The sequence below is a fragment of the Gopherus evgoodei genome, chromosome 4, assembly GCF_007399415.2.
Source record: "Gopherus evgoodei ecotype Sinaloan lineage chromosome 4, rGopEvg1_v1.p, whole genome shotgun sequence".
In the NCBI taxonomy this organism is placed as follows: Eukaryota; Metazoa; Chordata; order Testudines; family Testudinidae; genus Gopherus; species Gopherus evgoodei.
Genome location: NC_044325.1, coordinates 7,793,079 through 7,814,034, shown reverse-complemented (window position 1 = coordinate 7,814,034; position 20,956 = coordinate 7,793,079). Strand labels below are relative to the sequence as shown.

General features: G+C 51.2%; 1 protein-coding gene across 1 annotated transcript; it reads right to left on the bottom strand.

Annotated features, from left to right (window-relative positions):
* Nucleotides 1-601: 601 nt before the first annotated feature.
* Nucleotides 602-19,121, bottom strand: ATL1 (atlastin GTPase 1). The gene is made up of 4 exons (XM_030559115.1): nucleotides 19,026-19,121; nucleotides 3,621-3,868; nucleotides 2,239-2,373; nucleotides 602-718 (listed from the first exon to the last, which is right to left on the bottom strand). Exons 1-4 carry the CDS (start codon nucleotides 19,057-19,059, stop codon nucleotides 602-604), a joined length of 534 nt encoding a protein of 177 aa, XP_030414975.1. The 5' UTR covers nucleotides 19,060-19,121.
* Between the last annotated feature and the right edge of the window lie 1,835 nt (nucleotides 19,122-20,956).

The following is a 20,956-nucleotide window of genomic DNA, read 5'->3' as shown; positions in this document are numbered from 1 at the left end:
CGGCCCTGTCTTCAGGGTCAAAATGGCGAGGAGCCTACTTGAATTCTGGCCCACAGTCTGCAAGGTGCACTGGGAGCTCCCAGGATGAGCAGGGCTATACACAGGGACGTGTGCAGGAATTTAAAATTGACCCCCTTTTGCAGGGGCGCATTCTGTGCCCCTGCCGAGGCCCAGTGCCGGAGGAGCTCACTCTAACCGCGTTATTCCTGTCGCTGTAGTCCCGGGGCGGGAGGAGCTGTCAGCTCCTGCGACAGCCTTGGGGCCAGATAAGTTCTGTGCCCCCAATGATTATTGGGGGGGCCCAGGCCCCTGCTTGCCTGCCCTTGTGCACTCCCCTGGCTATCCAATACAAGAGACAGTTGTTCTTAATATCTAGAGGAGGGTTCCTATAGCTGCAGTACAGAACAGTTCCAGCAAAGAGACACCATCAAGAATTTCCTCACATCCTCCTCCAGTCATGTGCCCGCAACTGCCCCATCAATGGGGCTGTCAGTGGGTCTCAGCTCCCCTAGAAGTCAGTGACTAGCGGTAGAGTTAAGCCAATAGCCGCAGTTTTTTCAAATCCCCACCCACCTCCTTCAGCAAATGATGCACAGATTCATCACCGTACTACCTGGATTGAGCTGATCATAGTGCTAAGGGCAAACACGGTGGCTGAATCCCGCAGAGTCGACTGGCTGTCAAACGTCCCCTGCGTGTCCATCAGTAGCACAGCAACCTGCAGAGTGAAGCGGTTGGAATTAGTGCTCTGCACCCAATGGAGCTTTTCAATCAAATCGCTCTCCAGTCCCAAACCGTGGTGGAGAAAACCAAAATATGACCACACCATCTTGCTGGCTGTCTCACTACACACGTCTCGGGCTTGGAAGAAATGAAGCACACTGGAACGGAGAGGGAAACACAATCCCCAGCGACTTCTGATCTCCCGATGGTTCCAGGTTATGAAGAGAACACAACTAACTAAGCTTCATTAATTCCAGCCCAGAGATGGATGGGCCTTCATTTTGGGAGGAACTTTTTTAAACCATTTCCTGTAGCCATGGATGTGTTGTCTTAATGATCCCATTCATTTCATATCTCAGGAGCCAAAATATGGTAGCATATCCATACACAATATAGGATCTAATCCAATGCCCACAGACGCTTCCCACTGTCTTCTCTGGGTGTTGGCTTGGGCCTCTAGTGAGTCAAAATGTGCCCTTCTCCAGCCAGTCCTACAAGAGGGCAGCAGTATTCTGCTAGGGACCTGGACTCAAGAATCATAAGAACAGCCATAGTGAGTCAGACCGACAGTGGCCAATGCCAGGTGCCCCAGAGGGAATTAACAGAACAGGTAAAAATCAAGTGATTCATCCCGTCGCCCATTCCCAGCTTCTGGCAAACAGAGGCTAGGGACACCATTCCTGCCCATCCTGGCTAATAGCTATTGATGGACCTGTCTTCCATGAACTTATCTAGTTCTTTTTTGAACATTGTTATAGTCTTGGCCTTCACAACATCCTCTGGCAAGGAGTTCCACAGGTTGACTGCATTGTGTAAAGAAATACTGCCTTTTGTTTGTTTTAAACGTGCTGTGTATTAATTTCATTGGTGACTCCCAGTTCTGGTGATATGAGAAGAAGTAAATTACAATGCTTCCTTATACTTATACCCCCTGATACGTAACACTTCCTTATTTACTTTCTCCACACCAGTCCTGATTTTATAGACCTCTATCATATCCTCCCTTCGTTGTCTCTTTTCCAAGCTGAAAAGTCCCTGTTTTATTAATCTCTCCTCATAAGGAAGCTGTTCCATAGCCCTAATCATTTTTGTTGCCCTTTTCTGAATCTTTTCCAATGCCAATATATCTTTTCTGAGATGGGGCCACTACAACTGCATGCAGTATTCAAGATGTGGATTTATATAGAGGCAAGAGGATATTTTCTGTCTTATTATCTATCCCTTTCTTAATGATTCCCAACATTCTGTTCACTTTTTTGATCAGTCATGGGACTCCTGAAAGCAGTACAGATATAGCAACTAATAGAGATTGTTCTTGCTCTTTGGATAGAGACTTAGATATTATAGTAATGGTGCATTAGAATTTGCTGAAATCTAAGCCATATGGCATCAAAAACCATCTAAAGGGATGCTTATCTAGGAAAAAACAGAGTATCCATGTTAGAGCTCAGGGTAGGGGAACCCAAAGGTAGCCCCCGAACAAAGGGATGTGCTGCCACCGGACACCCTGCATACCTTTTTACCGTCTGGTTTGTCCACAAGAAAGAGTTCACTCCATATCTGAATGCCAGTCGTCTCCCGCTCAGACCCTCCTCGCCACGAGAAGCCCGTCAGCGGTTCATTGTAATCGCCGAGCCAGTCAATGGTTTCCTGGGAGTGGGGAGGAAAATGGATCACCACAGCCCGCGCCCTTGGGTTCTTCTCTCACCTGTGCTGCCTCCATCCCACGGTTACTCACACCAGAGGTTTCCTAGCAGGAAGCAAGACTTCACAGCCTCCCCATTCAGTTCTTTTGATCAGCTGGACATGAAGAGGCATCTGAAGGTTGGGCCCAAATCCAGGAGTCCCTCCCCAGTCACTGTGACAAAGCGGTGGCCATCAAGGATTGCATGCTTGCTGCTGATCCATGCCATGTCCAGTCGGAACCCAGACTGGGAAGAACTCAGATCCACCTGTTCCAAAATCACAGGCCCCTGACACCTGAGCTAACAAAGACTCTCCAACAGCAGTATGGTATGGACAGCATGCCCCTGAGCAGCACTGATTCCGTCTAGTAGAGGGCAGTGGTACACTAACACCATAGCAAGTATACAACAGGACTTGTGAAAACTAAGGGCCAGATTCTCCATGACGCCCCATTCGAGGTCAGGCACAATGGAGCTGCAGGGAGCCAGCTATGGATCCCTGCTCAAGGACCAGCCGACCCCGAAGGAATTTAGAACAGCTGAGGTGCTGCTCTAACTTACAGCATTCCTCCTTGGGCTCATGGTGATGGCTGTGCCCTTCCCCTACTCGCAGTCCCCTCCCCCAGACTCATCTTCCAGGAGGTCCTCCTTGCTCTACTCCCCCGTCCAACAGGTTGTCCCCCTGCTCACATCCCTAAAGGCTTGCACTACCAGGGCAAGGGTACGGAGAAAGTGGAAGTTGGCACAGGGCCGGGCAGCCCGAGATCTCTTGGCAGCCACCAGCGGAGGGCAATGCCGCACAGCGTTCTCTGCTCACAGCAATACAGCAAAGCTTGAGGCCCTGCCGGCTGCATCAAAGGAACCTTCACTGCCCGTCAGGGAGCATGCACTGGGATTGCACCAGCCCTCTAGATAGGGAGGAGTACCAGCCTTCCAGAAAAATGCCTTATCGGCTGGGAGCCCAAACTACCATGAAGCTCAGATCTGAATAATGATCTGAATCCAAACTCCCGCACTGTCACAGGGAATTCAAATCCCAGTGGGGGCCCATTACAGAGGGCGGCCCAAGTGCCCCCAAAGTGAATCCAGGCCTCTGGCTCAGACCCCTCTCCAGTTTGCATGGGAGGGAGGTATCATATCAGAGCAATGAGAAACCCTGCACAGTGAGACACACCAAGACTCCAGGACAACACAAGGAGGCATTACTTGTACCTTGTTATACATGTATCTCAGCATGAAGTCCATCAGGAACGATTTTCCTTTCCTGAAAGCTCCAGCGACAGACACAGCAACTACCTCTTTATCTCTCACGGCCTCCGAGAGCAGAATGCGGTTCAGCGCGGCTTCGTCCAGTTCAAAGGAATGGTCATCTTTAACAATGAGCACCTGGACTGGCCCCGGCTTCTTCACAGCCGCCTCCTCTTCAGAGCTCCACTCGTAATTCTTTTCTGAAAAGCCACCTTGTAAAAATAAATAAATAAATAAAACCCCAAAAGCTGGTAGTAACATGTTCAGAAATTAAACTGTGTTTCATTGGCTATAATTAGGGATCTACCAAATTCACGGTCCATTTGTCAATTTCATGGTGATAGAATTTAAAAAATCATAAATTTCATGATTGCAGCTATTTAAATCTGAAATTTCACAGTGTTGTAATTGTAGGGGTCCTGACCCAAAAAGGAGTTGGGGGGTGGGGGAGGCGCATTGTTATAAGTAGGGTGACCAGTCAGCAAGTGTGAAAAATCGGGACAGAGGGTGGTGGGTAATAGGAGTCTATATAAGAAAAAGACCCAAAAATTGGGACTGTCCCTATAAAATCAGGATATCTGGTCACCCTAGCTGTAAGGGAGGTTGCAGAACTGCTACCCTTAATTCTGCGCTGCTGCTGGTGGTGGCATGGTCTTCAGAGCTGGGCAGCTGGAGAGCGGCAGTTGCTGGCTAGGAGCTCAGTTCTGAAGGCAGAGCTGCCGCCAGCAGCACCACAGAAGTAAGGGTGGCATGGTGTGGTATTGCCAACCTTACTTATCCACTGCCGCTGGCAGGGGGCTGCCTTCAGAGCTGGGTGCCTGGCCGACAGCCGCCGCTCTCCAGTTGCCCAGCTCTGAAGGCTGTGCAGAAATAAGGGTGGCAATACTGCAACCCCCCTAAAATAACCTTGTGACCCCCCTGCAAGTCCCATTTGACCAGGACCCCCAATTTGAGAAATGCTGGTCTCCCCTATGAAATCTGTATAGTATTGGGTAAAAGCACCCAAAAGACCAGATTTCACGGGGGGGGGAGACCAGATTTCACAGTCCATGACACATTTTTCATGGCGGTGGATTTGGTAGGGCCCTAGCTATAAAAGATGCCAGGATGGGGCCAATACACTTTTGCCAGGCTTGCCAAATACCAAACACTACTCCTGAAATCTCCTCCGGTACCATTAGGAACAGCTGCTCAGACATGACGTAAATACTGATCAAAGCCACCCAGTGCTGCTCCTCTGTAATGAAATTCAGCCCTGGGCAGAATGCCCTTGGCAAAGCACATGCATCACTTCAGTCCCTGTGGTGGGGGTGTATTACACCCTTAAGGGACAGACTGGGTGCAATCAAGGAACACCCTGCCCTGCTCTGGAGCTGGGCTATATACTGGAAAAGGAAGCTGAGAAAGGGAGAGGGAACCAGCAGCCACTAGCCTGACCTGGGTCCTAAAGACTTGGTTTCTTCTGACTATAAATTTGGTGGCTCTGGTTCAAGGCTCTGAGGTAAAAGCCTTATTATGACCTGGATTAGGTGGCTCCTTTCCCAACCTGATGACTATGGGAACAGGAGGAAGCCTAGAAATAGGAACTCTGCCAGCCAGGGTCGGTTTCAAGGTCTTCTTAAAGGGAACACGTTTTTTGTTAGTGTGGATTTTGGTCTCTCCCTTCTCAGATCCTGGACACTCTCACTTCGGCCTCTGAAAGAGCAGGACTTACGTGGTGCACGGGCCTTGTGTATAGAGGTGAATTTCATCTGTACTGCCAAGCTCTGAGCACCAGCCAGCCTTGCAACATTGCACCATCCTTCTCGGGTTAACAACCCACTGGAGAGATGGAGAATTGATGAGGCCAGTCGTGCTGCAGCCAAGACGCTCAACAGCAGCCACGGGCACTCACTGTTTCTGAGTAGGCTCGATAAATGGCAGCACGCCAACTACACCATCCCCATGAGTCTCCAAAACAATGGCATTAATAAAAGCTTTTAACGTTCAGCTCGGGATGCTTTGCACACGCCCAGCAGTTATGGGGAAGACAGCACCATCAGGACAGCCATCCGCAGAGAACACGGCCATGGCGAGATGGAGCTTATTGGCCACTCCTCTTTCACCATCCACAGGCTGCTCTTCACAGAAAGAAATCTGGGGTGATTGCCACAGCCCTCCGCTCACCTCCAGCCACGTAAATTCTCCTGGATAGCAGGGAAGGACCCTGTGAGCCAAACGTCCTTCCAGACCTCTCTGAGAAGTTTGCGGTTAAGGTTGTATGGGCTATTCTAATGCCCTTGCGTCAAGAATTTGAAACATGGTGGCCTAAAGTTAGGCTCCTTGTCCCCGCTTAGGCACCTATAAAAATGGCCTGATTTTGAAAAGTGCTCAGCTCCCATTGATTTCAAAGGAAAGGAACTACATTCTACACATGCTTAAAGATGGTCTGGAAAAGGCAAAAAAAAAATCTTCTTGTGCTTTTTTATAAAGATGGCCTAAAAGGCTGTCTTGTTTCCATCCCCACCCCCCACCCCCACTTCTTTTGTGCCTTCAGTATAAATAAAAAATAAATAAATGACTGCCTTGAAAGAAGTACTGCAGAACAGGATCTGGGGGTTGTAGTGGGTCACAAACTAGATATGAGTCAACAATGGAACACTGTTGCAAAAAAAGCAAACATCATTCTGGACTGTATTAGCAGGAATGTTGTTAGCAAGACACAAGAAGTAATTCTTCCGCTCTACTCCACGCTGAAATGGGCTCAGCTGGAGTATTGTGTCCAGTTCTGGACACAGGGCTTTGGGAAAGATGTGGACAAATTGGAGAAAGTCCAGAGAGGAGCAACAAAAATGATTAAAGATCTAGAAAACATGACCTCTGAGGGAAGATTGAAAAAATTGGGTTTGTTTAGTCTAGAGAAGAGAAGATTGAGGAGGGACATGATAACAGTCATCAAGTACATAAACAGGGCCGGCTTTAGGCGAATTCCCCCAATTCCCCAGAATCGGGCCCCGTGCCTAAGAGGGCCCCACGCCTTAGGTGCCTTTTTAATTTTTTAAATTTTTTTACTCACCCGGAAACAGTCTGGGTCTTTGGAGGCATTTCAGCGGTGAGGGGTCCATGCAGGGGGAGTGTGGAGCAAGGGAAGGACCCCCCACCACCGAAGTGCCGCCGAAGACCCAGACCGCCGCCGGGTCTTCAAATCGGGCCTCGCAGTTCCTAAAGCCAGCCATGTATGTAAAATGTTGTTATAAAGACAAGGGTGATAAATTGTTCTCCTTAATCACTCAGGACAAGACAAGGAGTAATGGGCTTAACTTGCAGCAAGGCAGATTCAGGTAAAACATTAGGAAAAGCTTCCTAACTGTCAAGGTGGTTAAGCACTGGAATAAATTGCCTAGGGAGGTTATGGAAGCCTGTCACTAAAGGTTTTTAAGAGCAGGTTAGAGAAACACCTGTCAGGGATAGTCTAAACCATGTTTTGAGGATTTCAGTAACTCAACCAGAGGCTAGGGGTCTATTTCAGGAGTGAGTGAGGTTCTGTGGTCTGCAATGTGCAGGTCAGACTAGATGATCATGATGGTCCCTTCTGACCTTAAAATCAATGAGTCCAATTAAGTGCTGCCTGAGACCTTTAAAACTCCTTCTCTGGTGAGAGAGAGGAGTGAGAGACGAGCTGCCGCAAAGCTAGTGTTAGAGAGGAGACAGGCTTCTCCAGGGTGAGAGGCTGTTCTACTCCCTACAGGGGAAACAACCAAAACTGAGTGCCTGTTATGGGGAATGACTGACACCCCGGGACCAATAACAGGACAACACTCCCCAAAGAGGGGGCCAGAAACGGTTCCCCCTCTTTGTTTTGTGTTTGTGAATGTGTTTCTTTTGTTTGGCAGAGGAGCGCTCCTTGGGCCTGCAGCAGGCCTACCTTGATAAAGTTGATAAATAAACCCAGAGGGGGAGACAACCACTCTCCAGAGTGGGGCTAATTTACTCCAGGCCCTGTCACACCAGAGGGGGAAGTGCTAAGCCCAATGACAGAGCAGGTGCCTTGCCACAGAAGCTGCAGCTCAGACAACTGACTGACCTTGTCAGTAACTGGCCCAGAGTTATGAGACCCCAAGCTGACGAGGAATGAGCTCCCTCCCCTTCCAGTCCTGGGGGTACTGGGTGACATATTTCCCCTTGTCCAATCCTACCACTGGAATAGGGATTGGGCCCAAAGTATTTCTTCCTACCTTGAGTCCAACTGCTAGAAAGAGGGTGGTGAATAGCTTTCCTCTGTTGAAATTCCCACAGATAATTGCAACTTGTTGCTATGGGTTTCATACAGCAGCTAGGGCCTGGAACAAGGAAACTGTGTATAACTGGGCTATGGTTCTTGGTTTCCAGTAGAAACCAGCAGAGTCCAGATGAAGCATTCTAAACAGGGATTTCCTCTAGGGTCCCCTGATCCAGGAGCTGTGAATGGGGAAGATCAGGCAGTCACTTGCCCCCAGGAAACACCTAGAGAAGTGTGCAGAGCTTTCCTTGGCATATCTTCTGAACAGCAGGGACAAAGTACAGTCTCTGCTAAGGTGCGAAGAGCTGCCTGGCTTGATTTTCCATTGTCCTGTAGATATGAGTATAAAAAGGAGATTATATCAGGTACTTCTCTGTGCAAATTTCAGCTGTAACACACTGTTCCTATCACCTAAAAGATAAAACTGTAAGTACTTCCTTGTTTATTGTGAACCCTAGAGAACTCCCATCACTTCTTCGCTGGAGGATACTGGTTATTTACCGGATCAGTGAGTCAAATGTTATTTTGCAGGCTGGTTTTTTTGTTGCTAGAAATCACGCTTTTTTAACTGGTCTTTGTGGCATAGACCAGTTTCCAGGACCTCATAGATCAACCAACACAAAATGCATTTCTGGCAGTAACAGACACAGAAAGGAAAGAGAGCTGAGTTTCCCTAATGGCACTTTTATTTTTGCTGCTGTTCAAGATAAATTCTTCTCTCTGTGCTACGGGTCAGCCTCTCGCTGGCCACCCTTGCAACTGCGTCACTTGTCAAGCTGTTCATTAATCAACTGCCCGGACTTACTTCCCCTTTCTTGTTAATATTCTAATTACCACTGATGTGACTAAAACAAGCTCCTCCAAAGCAAGGTGGTAGTCAGGCCTAATTTCTCAGAGGGTCACTTAATGTGGGAAGATGAAGGAGATGAGATTTAAGCAGTCATATTTATGATGTCATCTGAGAGATGCAGCCTGCAAGCAAGATATCTGGTTCCCCTAATCAGCCCACAGAATTATTGTAAATCTAAGGGAAAAAACAAGTTCCACTTTCAGTTGTGTTAGGAACTTCTACAAATTAAAATAAACTAAAATGCAATATGCTCCGTATTCCTCCGAAACGCTGATACACAGCTGCAAATGCAGTGTCTGCAGATGAGAAAACGAGATAAATTATATATCGCTGTGGCAAAAGCTTGGCATATGCATGCAGCTATGAGAGATCATACTATAGAAATGGGTCTTTGGAAAGCAGTCAAACATAATCAATTCAGCACTGTTTGTTTCTTTGGAAAGAGCCTCGCCCTGCAGTCCATACTGACAGGAACAGCCTCAGTAGAGATCGGTCCCGTGAGTAAAGGTTCCAAGGTCAGGCTCTTAGAAAACCAATTTGTGCATGTCTGCTCTGCAAGCGCTACTCACAGGCGCGCTTGCCTGCATGACTATGCCCTTCCTCACAGACGTAAGAGTTTGCAGGACTGGGCCTTCTGCCTTTGGAACCTAATTAGCAAAATTTGAGGTCGGCCCATGGATTGAACCATGGAAATAAGCAAAAGTGGGGGAAAAACCTTTAGTGAACCACTTAGAATCATAGATTATTAGGGTTGGAAGGGACCTCAGGAGGTCATCTAGTCCAACCCCCTTCATCAGTCTGTCTTTATTCCTCTGAACTCAAACATGTGCTTCATGCTGCTCATCATGCAGGGTCTATCACAGATGAGGACTAGTTTGAATCCTGCCCAGTTCAGTAGCGATGATGGTTGGGAGTCCTCTTTGAAACTGTCTTTATCCAGATTGTCTACATTGCAAAACCACCACCGGGTTACTAAAAATGGCCTCACCAGACAAGCCTACAACTGAATGGTCACAGGGAACAAAATTAAACTCTTCCCCCTAGATGTGATCCCTCTAAGAGCCTTCTGGGAAGGACTTCGGGCTCTAGGACAGGGAGACTGGCCTTTACAAATGACATTAACCAAGGGCTCTTACTCAAACATGGTATAGCCCCATTTTAATTGCACGTGTTGTACTCAGCCCTGCTGCCGCTGCCCGTGTTCCACTCACTCTGCTCATGCTGAACGAACACAAAACAAGCCAACCAGTCAGCTACTGTGAGTCCTCAAGGGCTTGGAAGAGGCAGCTTCATTCTGAGTATATGGCAGAGCTGAGTGGTAGCAGAAATCTCATGTCTTGTTCCTCGAAGGATGCTTGCCCAGACTCCTGCATTTTAGCAGCCTGGTTGGAAGTTTAAGCAAAATGGTGAAAATGAAGCATAATGTGGGGGGAGGAGGGAGAGAAGGGGATTTTCTAGCATAATGGAGTGTATTGATCCTGCTCCAAGTGTTGAGTAGATGAAAGACCACAGCGGCATCCCTTAAGTTCAGGGATTGTCAAGGGTATGTGATCTGGACAGCTGAGGTGCTCAGTTCCCTCAGGGAGGGGGATGCAGTGAGGTGGTCATGAAAGTCGGAAAGGACTGGCTGGTAAACCTCTCTTTTTGACAGTCTCAAGCTTTGGTTGCACAAAGCCTTCCTGCTTGGTTTTCATTCCACGTCCTGGTTGAAGGAGGCCTTCGAAGTTTTGTTTAAACCCCTGAGGGTGGGTCTGACAGGGTGGCTTGCCCCCTGGGCTGGAGAGCATGGGATGAGGTCAACCCTGATTAAAGATGAGCCCCACCTTAGTAGGATCAGGAAATTCCCTATAAAGGGAGGCCGGTGGCTGTGGAAAATGGAGGATTGCCACAAAAATGGGGGCCTACAGACCAGTTGCTCTTACATCCTGTCTGGGTAAAATCAGGGCAAGAATGGTGAGTGAAAGCTTGGCTGCCTCTTTGAAAACAATGGCATTCTAGGTGCAGAGTGATTCCAGAAGAGGAAGATGCACCATCAGCTGTACTGTTAAACTGGAAACTGAAATACAGGAAGTATGAGACACAAAGGTTTCTAGATACTGAAAAAGCATATGACATGCCACGGAGGGAAGGCTTACTGTACAAAGTAGGTACAATATGGATAAGGGGAAAAATGTATGGATAGATTAGAGACTTTTTGAGTACAATGACCATACAAGATTGGAAAGTTATGCCAAATATGTATAGTATTAAAAATGGCACACTTCAGGGAAGTGTTATCAGCAGGGCCGGCTCTAGGTTTTTTGCCGCCCCAAGCAAAAAAAAATTTGGCTGCTCCCCACGGTCCCACCCCAGCCCTGTGTTCCCCCCCGCACCTCCCTGCTGCCCCAGCCCTGGGCTCTCCCCCCAACCTGCACCCTCTGCCGCCCCAACGCTGGGCTCTCCCCCCACCCCACCCGCACCCCCTGCCGCCCTAACCCTGGGCTCTCCCCCTACCCCACCTGCACCCCCTGCCACCCCAGCCCTGGGCTCCCCTCCACCAGTGCTGATTCCACCCACTCCCCGCTCGCCTCCAGCCGGTCCGGCGCTGGCAGGGTCAGGGTAAGCAGCAAGGCTCCCACACCATGCCTCAGCCCAGGGTCCCTCCAGCCGGGGCTCCTACCTCCAGGACCAGCTGGGACCCGGGAGGGCAGAGCTGGGGGAACAACCCAGCAGAGGGCTGAGGAGTCAGGCAGGGCAGCCCCAGAGGGAGCGGAGCCCCAGAAAGCGGGACACAGGCCCTGCATGAGGGCACCCAGGAACCAGTCTCCTCTATGGCACCACTGCTGATACTGCTCCTGGCCACCCTGCCGCAGTCCCTGGGTGGCTCAGGCCACTTTGCCCAGCCCCAGCTGCGGCCCTGGGGGGCAGCCGCCCTGCGGCACCTGCAGGCGGATCTATGCGCGGCCCCAGCCCTAGTGTCCCCACTCAGAGACCGCCAGGCCATAAGGTGAGGGCACTGCTCCCCAGTGTGAACCGCAGCGGCCCCAGGGCACCCCCCGTGCAGGACATACCGCTGCTGCCAGGGCCAGCTCTAGGCTTTTGCTGCCCCAAGCGAAAAAAAAAAAAAGGATGGCTGGAATGCTGTCCCTGAAAATGTGCTACCCCAAGCACATGCTTGATTTGCTGGTGCCTGGAGCCGGCCCTGGTTATCATTCCAACCTTCCTTAACATTATGATAAATGATCTTCCAAAACAAATAAGTGCTGGGTAAGTGCCACTCTGTTGGCAGGTGATTGTGCTCTGTGGATTAGGAGCAGGAATACTGAAGTGGCAAAAAAGAGAATCAAGAAAGCATTACAAGTGACTTCAGATTGGGAGAATGCCGGGGGTTTCAAGTTCTCCATTTCTAAAATCAAAAGAACAGACCTTTACAAAAGGGAAACTAGGCACTGACTTTGTGGGTGCTCTGGGGCTGGAGCTCCCACAGGGAAAAAATGGTGGGTGCTGAGCACCCACGAGCATCCCCCTTATCAGCACCTCCCCCACCCTCCCAGTGCCTCCCGCCCACCGGTGGCCCCATGGATCAGTGCCTCTCCCTCTCTCCCCGTGCCTCCAGCCCACCCTAATCAGCTGTTTCACGGCATTCAGGAGGCTCTGCGGGAGAAGGGGAAGGAGCAAGGACGAGGCGCGCTCTGGAGAGGGGGCAGACCTAGGCAAGAAGAAGTGGGGATGGGGGTGGAGCTGGGGTGGGAAGAGGCAGGGCAGGGTGGGGCCTTGGAGGAAGGGGTGGAGTAGGGGGCGTGGCCTGGGGCAGAGCTAGGGGGGTCGAGTGCCCCCCTGGCACTTTGTAAAATCAGAGCCTGTGAACAGGAAAGCTACAAAAGGATGTAAACTGCATCTGTATGGAGAACAAAGATGTAAGTGGAGCTCTACCCTAACATCTAGTGGTGAATTGTGATGAGTTGTGGACAAGAACTTCAGGGGCTGACCTTGTTTGCATAGGCACAGCCACCCTGCCTAGCATGAGCCCAAATGGTCACTTTGGCTGCTGTGAGATCCTCAGTTTTTCTGTTATTGGGGCAGGAAGAATAAAAGGTTGTTACCCTGATTATGTGAATCAAGGACAATGAAACTGTTTTATGACAGAGGGACTCACGATCAACTAAGTAGCACTCTCTAAACCAGGGACATGGGTTCCAAAACCCAGTGAATTGAGAGAGGCTAGGAGCAGGTATTTGTACTTGATGGTATGGGAATTAATATATCTAAAAGGATATCTGGTTCTGTAGCTGTCATGACAGCTGAGCTAGTAGCAATAATTAAACTGGACCTAGGCTGGATCACTAGCCATGGTGGTCAGTTTTTCAGGTTTAGTATCAGAACTTATAGCAATAAAAAAGAGTGTCTCTGTATGTAAAGGTGATTGAATCAATGAAATTAAATAACAGAGTTAGTACAGATGGGGATACATTAGGAAGGGTTCCTGGATCATTGGATTGGCCCAGGGGTGGGGGTGGGGAGCTGGAATTCATGGCATCATCCCCTGACCCATAGAAGCTCCTCCCCTTGTTCTCTGCATGATTTGGGGCAGGGGGGTTGGAGTGGCACATGGAAGCAGCTACGTTCTACTGTGTCATCCTCTGCTGAGCTCACAGACACCCCCCACTTCCCCTTTTGGGTGGAGAAGGTCCTGCTGCAAGGCCCTGCTCACTTGGACTTTTTTGTTACGGCATTGACTGCTTGGGCTGTAGGGGCCACACCCCAAATGAAAGGAGCACACAGGTAAGAAATAGCCCAGAGCAGTGGACTTAAGACTCTCTGAAGGGAGGGCCCTGCTGGTGTTGCTTCCCACAGGGCCTTGAATGGGACCCAGTGGAGATCGGAGGATCTGGGGGTTCCCCTACCATTTCCCCTTTAATGGCAAAGGCCCTGATGTGGGTGGAAGCCAAAACAGGCCTGGCCTAAGTCTGGGAACCAGGCATCTCTACTGCTATGACAGAGAGACAAGGGGCTGGAGGTCAGGTGTGCTAGCTGCTAGACTGGCTGGTCCATCAAGAGCCCACTTGCAATATTTGGTGTTTTTCTTAAAGCTGCTGCTGGTGGAATCGAGAGATTGCCTGTGAATCTCAGCTTTCTTTCTGCAGGGGGGAGGGAGGAGTAGGTTTCTATCCATCGCTTGTGTCCTGAATGCTCCCCTAAAGGGTCAGAAGGTGAAGAAAAAGAACTCAATATTTATTACTTTGGCTTAAAAGACCATAAAACTTTTTAATGGTGACTTTTGAAAGCTGGGGTCAGCATTTGAGACACCTTGAAGGGGACTAATTTTCAGTGGGCGGGTGCTCAACACTTTCTGAAAATCAAACCCTGTTAAGTATCAGAGGGGTCGCCGTGTTAGTCTGGATCTGTAAAAAGCAACGAAGAGTCCTGTGGCACCTTATAGACTAACAGACGTATTGGACCACATGTCTGATTAAGTGGGTATTCACTCACAAAAGCTCATGCTCCAATATGTCTGTTAGTCTATAAGGTGCCACAGGATTCTTTATTGCTTTTTACAGACCCTGCTAAGGGCTCTCAAAATCACAGTCCATGTCCATTTGGAAAATCTTGGCCATGAAGCCTGAACCTGCCTGCCTGCCCCTTTCATAGTTATAAACACTGAATTATTTCAATATGGGCCTTTCTTATTCCAGTGGACCACAATATAAAGCATGCAGGACTGAATCCTTTATATATGTTCCAATCTGGTTTGGTTTTTTTTTTTATTTATTTGTTTAATGAGTGCATTATAAGCCTCTACCAGCAGCGATTTCTAATGACTTTACCCTAGTGGCACGCAGCACTGCTGAACGTATGCAAATGAAAACTACAAAAGATTTCAAAAGAAGGATGTGTAACCTCTATAACACTCAAATCAAGCTTGCTGAGTTTTACAGAACCAATTAGGGCTCAGACTAGCAGTCTTATTTAGGCACAACCAGGGATTGTATTCTGTTACTTAAAGAAAAAAATCTGTATGTTATTTATATATACAGCACTTTCTTAAGGGTGAAATTCACCCTATAGCAGACAGCAATTGTGAGGTCTATCCACCACTTAACACTATATGCTCAAGTGACCCGTAAGTTTTATCTTGGCCCTCTTCCCAGGGTAAATTTTACCCTTAGCAAAAGCATTATGTTGAGATGTGTGGTCAGGGGTACACGTATGTTACAGGAAGTTAGCTTTGACAGCAAATGAGAGGCAATTCTTTTGGAGTCCGCACAATTGTTTTCCTAAAATTGTTCTTTAATCTCTTAAATGAAAAGATTTTTACCAAGAGACAAGAAGGGAAGGTTTATACCAAGCAGTTAGCTAAGGAATTATCAGTCATGACAAAGAGGAGCTAACTAGCACAAAGTTTATGCTATTTAAAAATCATGTGCTTTTTTTTTTTTAGTACATCTAAGCACATTTTAAACACGGCCAGAAGCTTTCGGCAGAGCCCCAGTCTTCTGCATTGACAGCTGGGCTAAAGAAACTAGCACTGGAGGAGCCATTACAAAGAGTGATATGACTACACAATATTGCAGCCACTCACACAGTCAAAGAATATCATGAGGGCAGGGGACAGGTCACAGTTTTTATTGCTTAAATGTATATTTTTATTTCAGGGACCTTCTTTTAATAAAAAGCACCAGCATTTAACACTCTAAGTTATGCCAGCAATATCTGCAGCCAAGGCTGAGTGTGCGCGAAATCATAGTGTAGGAATATACCAACCTCTGTGGGTCTCTTAGGCTGTGATTTTGATCTATCGCTGAAATGCAGCAAAAGATGACTGATCTAGGGTGACCAGATGTCCCAGTTTTATAGGGACAGTCCTGATATTTGGGGTTTTTTCTTATATAGGCTTATTATCCCCCACCTTCTGTCCTGATTTTTCACACTTGCTGGCTGGTCACCATAGGCTGATTCCATTTCTACAACAAAGATCCCTTTAGATTCATAAATGGTCCTAGGTACTTTCCAATTTCTGAGACCCAGCCTAAGGCCTTGATTCCACAAAATGCTTGAGCGTGAGCCTAAGTCACATTTACTTCAATGGAACTTATGAATGTGTTCACAGTTCAGCACATATTTAATGGATTTTCTGGACTGAGGCTTTTCTTAAGAATCTGATATATTATTTAACTGTATTTAATTCTGTCCATTCCGTTTAATGTTCTTTTCACTCCATTGCCACCAGCAAAAACATTATTTCCATATGTTCTATCTTTTTGTGCAATCAAAACCCTCAGCCCCAGCCAGAGCCCCCACTCTGCCGGCACCCCAACCCTTTGCCCCAGCCCTGAGCCCCTCCCACACTCCGAACCCCTCAGCCCCACCCTTGCCACACATCACTTCCGTATTGGTGCACATAACAAAATTCATTCCGCACATGGATGTAAAACATTAGAGAGAACATTGTCAGAGTGAGGGTCCTGACACCTTCCCTGAAACTAGAGTTAAACCAATGACTGAGTTCATGGACTTTGTCCATTTTTGTCCCCAAGCTGTCTGCAAACCAGATGACGAAATCCTCCACTTATATATATTATTCAGATAGAAACCAGTTTCTTCAGCAAATAATTCCCGAGCTTGTAGTTCAATGGAATGAGAAATATTACAATCAGCTTTTTGAATGAAGGCACAATTTGTGTATCTAACCAGTACAGCACTTCTCACCCAGCTGTGCCTCACAGGAACATTGCCAAAGATCAGACGCCCCTAGCACTGAGTAGCTTTCAGGTAGGTGAGAAGTTCTATTCTCCAGCAGCATTAAACAATGGCAAGAGAACGCCTCAGTGAAAATCCTCAAGACGTCGCTCTCGAGGTGAACAAACAGGGCTTCGTCATGAATCCAGCTACCCCAGGAAGGAACAGGGTGTTAGGAAGAGTCTCCTTTACTCTCCTGTGCTGGGTCCTGAATGGCCAACCCTTGCTTGAGGGGGAAAGCAGCAGCTACCAGCTATTCCTCCTCCAGCACAGGGGGGCTTGACTCGGCCCCACCAACGCACTCGGCCATCAGCTGAACCAGCATTGCGGGAGAGAGAGGGAAAGGAAGCTGCTCTCAGCAAAGGGTATTCTGCCCCCTTTACACCCAGTCAGCAGCAGTCACTAAATGCTGACCCTCCCTGATCACAGTTCAGTCCCAGCCCCGTTCCCATGGCAGGGCAGCTAGACTGGACAGAGACAGCTGCATTCCCCAGCAGGGTGAAAACTCTACCTTGCTAAGTGCCCTGGAGCTGTAAAAATCTGCCCAGGAAGGATCTCTCAAATGCCATGAGAAAGCACAGGGAGAGAGCTCACTTAGCAGCAGGACAAGATGGAAGATGGGGATTCTTGTCCTACAGGATGTGAAGAAGGCAGGGGGAGATAAGGTGCCGTTCCCAGGCAGCAGAGGGATTGAGGGAAAGTGCTGGGTCTTATCACAACCCAGAAGGAGCTGGAAAGGGTTCCCTGAGCATGATCCTGTGAAAAGAGAGAAGGGGGAGACTACCATGGAGAAGGCTGGACCAAGGGTGAGTCTCGGGAGAGTTAAATGAAGCTCACAGATTCTATCTAAACTGGCCTGATAACTGGTGTCCCATGCTGAGAACAAGCCTGTTGGTTAAGGCAGACTGGGAAGAGGAGAGCCCAGAGAACGAGCCCTTCTGCAAAACTGGCCAGAAAAGGAAGACAGACGAGAAGCAATTCCTCAGCTTGTGCCTCTCTGTAAAGAGGGATGACAAGGCATTAAAATGGTGTGTGACATTACTGCCTACTGAAAGGTGCAAGACTGCCAGCCTGGCCAGGGTGCTCCTATCCATCCACAGAACAGCTGGAGCATCAGGGCCGACCCTGACCCCTCACAGAGCCTTGTCTCTGGGCTACAAGGACCATGCCAAGAGATCAGGGAGCTTAGTATTCACGTCTAATGATTTGCTTCTCGGCTGAGAGTGCTAGGCCATCCAAGGAGCTAGCTAGGACCAGGTGGGTGGCTCTGTGACCCAGCCACCCAGAACTGTACTGAGATCACCGGAGTCTTTTCACAGAGGCCACTGAACACCTGTCAGTTGGGAACAGTTTCCGCCACTGGCCACCAGACTGAAATAGGTGACCTAGATCCGAAAGGTGCCCCTCGCCAACCTCCACGCACCACATACGGAGACTCTCCTCTGCACACAGATCTTCATACCCCACGGAAGGGAGAGTCAGCCCCCCCCCACAGCACCATCCTACAACCCCCTGGGCAACCACCAGGAAGAGATGGAGGCTGGAAGGGAGTAAAAGAAACAGCCTCTGACCCCAGGGAGATTCCCCTAAAACTGTAGGCCCTGGAACCTATTCTGCAGCAGGGTGGGGCTTCCCTAGATCACAGGGATTCCTCCACCCCAGCCCCCTGGCACAGGACAAGAGGAGCTGGACCCTAGAGAGGGAAAACCCCATAGCAGCCTCCTTGCACCTAGCACCAGCCCCACACCTGAGAGATACATCAATCTGCAGTTTCCTTTGCAGGCAGCTGAGTTAGGGAGATCCCCATTGCAGAGGCTGGTGAAGCGTGGCAGGAAGATGAAGGGCCTGATTTCGGGAGGGGCTGGGCACCAGCAGCTCCCGTTGATTTCAGCTGGAGGGGCGAGTGCCTGCTCAGCATTTCTGCAAGTCAGGCGGGAGGGTCAGAAACGCACCCCTGTGCGAAGGCCAGGGCACCAGGGACACCTGCCAACCAGAGCGGATGGGGGGATGTGAGCAGGGCCAGCCCCCCGTGACCTGCCCCAGAGCACAGAGCACCCCAGAGCTAGGGTGACAGCTCCAGGCTCCTCGCTGCCCAGGGCTCCGGCTGCCCCCTCAAACCATCTACCCGCCCTTCTCCGCCAGGCAGGAGCCTGGGAGCAGAGAAACCCCTCCCAGCCCGCCGGTGGCAGCTCTTGGAACAGGCGGGGGGCACGGCAGAGCGGGGGGGGGGCAGGCGTGTAAGGGGACCCCCCCGAAAACCCCCTTGTGCCTACACCGCGCACGCAGCCCCCAGCCCGCGGCCGCCCCTCCCCGCAGCCCGGCCTGAGCGCCGGGGAACAAAGCCTCCCCCTGCCCGCCGCGCCTCCCCCGCGGCCGGCCCCGGCTCCCCGGCCAGGGCGCCCTCGGGGGCGGATGGAGCCTCCGCCCGGCAGCGCCAGCCCGGGTGCTGTCCAAATGCTGGCGGGGCGGGCCCGGCCGGCCGGGGATCGGGCAGCGCCGGGCCCGGCCGCTCGGGCTGAGCCGCCCCGCTGCAGCCGCCGCCTACCCCAGCTGTTCCTCTCCGCGCGGCTCCGGGCCATGGCTCCGGCTGCTGCCCTCGGGAGGCTGCGGCGCCGCGTCTGAGCCAGCGGCAGGAGGCGGCGCCGGGCGGGAGCGCGGGGACTGAGCGCCGGTTCCGCGCAGCGCGCACACCCTCTGCACACGCCGGGCACACACACGCTGCAACATCCCCGGCATCTCGCTGCACACCGCGGGCGCACACACGCTGCAACATCCCCGGCATCTCACTGCACTCCCCGGCCACACACACGCTGCAACATCCCCGGCATCTCACTGCACTCTCCGAGCACACACACGCTGCAACATCCCCGGCATCTCACTGCACTCCCCGGCCACACACACGCTGCAACATCCCCGGCATCTCACTGCACTCCCCGGGCACACACACGCTGCAACATCCCCGGCATCTCACTGCACTCCCCGGGCACACACACGCTGCAACATCCTCGGCATCTCACTGCACTCTCCGGGCACACACACGCTGCAACATCCCCGGCATCTCACTGCACTCCCCGGCCACACACACGCTGCAACATCCCCGGCATCTCACTGCACTCCCCGGGCGCACACACGCTGCAACATCCCCGGCATCTCACTGCACACCCCGGGCGCACACACGCTGCAACATCCCCGGCATCTCACTGCACTCCCCGGCCGCACACACGCTGCAACATCCCCGGCATCTCGCTGCACTCCCCGGGCCCACACACGCTGCAACATCCCCGGTATCTCACTGCACTCCCCGGCCACACACACGCTGCAACATCCCCGGCATCTCACTGCACTCCCCGGGCGCACACACGCTGCAACATCCCCGGCATCTCACTGCACTCCCCGGGCGCACACACGCTGCAACATCCCCGGCATCTCACTGCACTCCCCGGGGGCACACACGCTGCAACATCCCCGGCATCTCACTGCACTCCCCGGGCGCACACACGCTGCAACATCCCCGGCATCTCACTGCACTCCCCGGGCGCACACACGCTGCAACATCCCCGGCATCTCACTGCACTCCCCGGGGGCACACACGCTGCAACATCCCCGGCATCTCACTGCACACCCTGGGCGCACACACGCTGCAACATCCCCGGCATCTCACTGCACACCCCGGCCGCACACACGCTGCAACATCCCTGGCATCTCACTGCACTCCCCGGCCACACACACGCTGCAACATCCCCGGCATCTCACTGCACTCTCCAGGCACACACACGCTGCAACATCCCCGGCATCTCACTGCACACCCCGGCCACACACACGCTGCAACATCCCCGGCATCTCACTGCACAGTTCGGGCACACACACGCTGCAACATCCCCGGCATCTCACTGCAACACTTGCCACACACCCACTGCACGCCCCGGGCACACACACGTTGCACCATGCACTGCACACCCACTACAACACTTGTGACTCACCCTCTGCACGCCCCAGGTACACACATGTTGCAACATGCACTGTACACCCACTACCACACTCATGACACACCCACTGCATGCCCCGGGCACACACACATTGCAACATCCACTGCACACCCCGGGCACACACCTGCTGCAACACCCATTGCATGCCCTGGGCACACACCCTTTGCAACACCCCTTGCACCCTCACTGCACATCCGGGCTAGGCACATTCACTGCACACCACTGGAACACCCCCGACACACCCACTGCACACCCCAGGCACACATCCACTGGAACACCCCCTGCACACCCCAGGCACACACGCACTGCAACATCCCCAGAACCCTCATTGCACATCTGGGCACATCCTCTGCACACACATTGCAACACCCCGACACACCCACTGCAACACCCCTGCACCTTCCATGCAGACCCCGGCCACACACACCCTGCAACACCCCCTGCACCCTCACTGCACATCCGGGCACATCCACTGCACACACACTGCGAC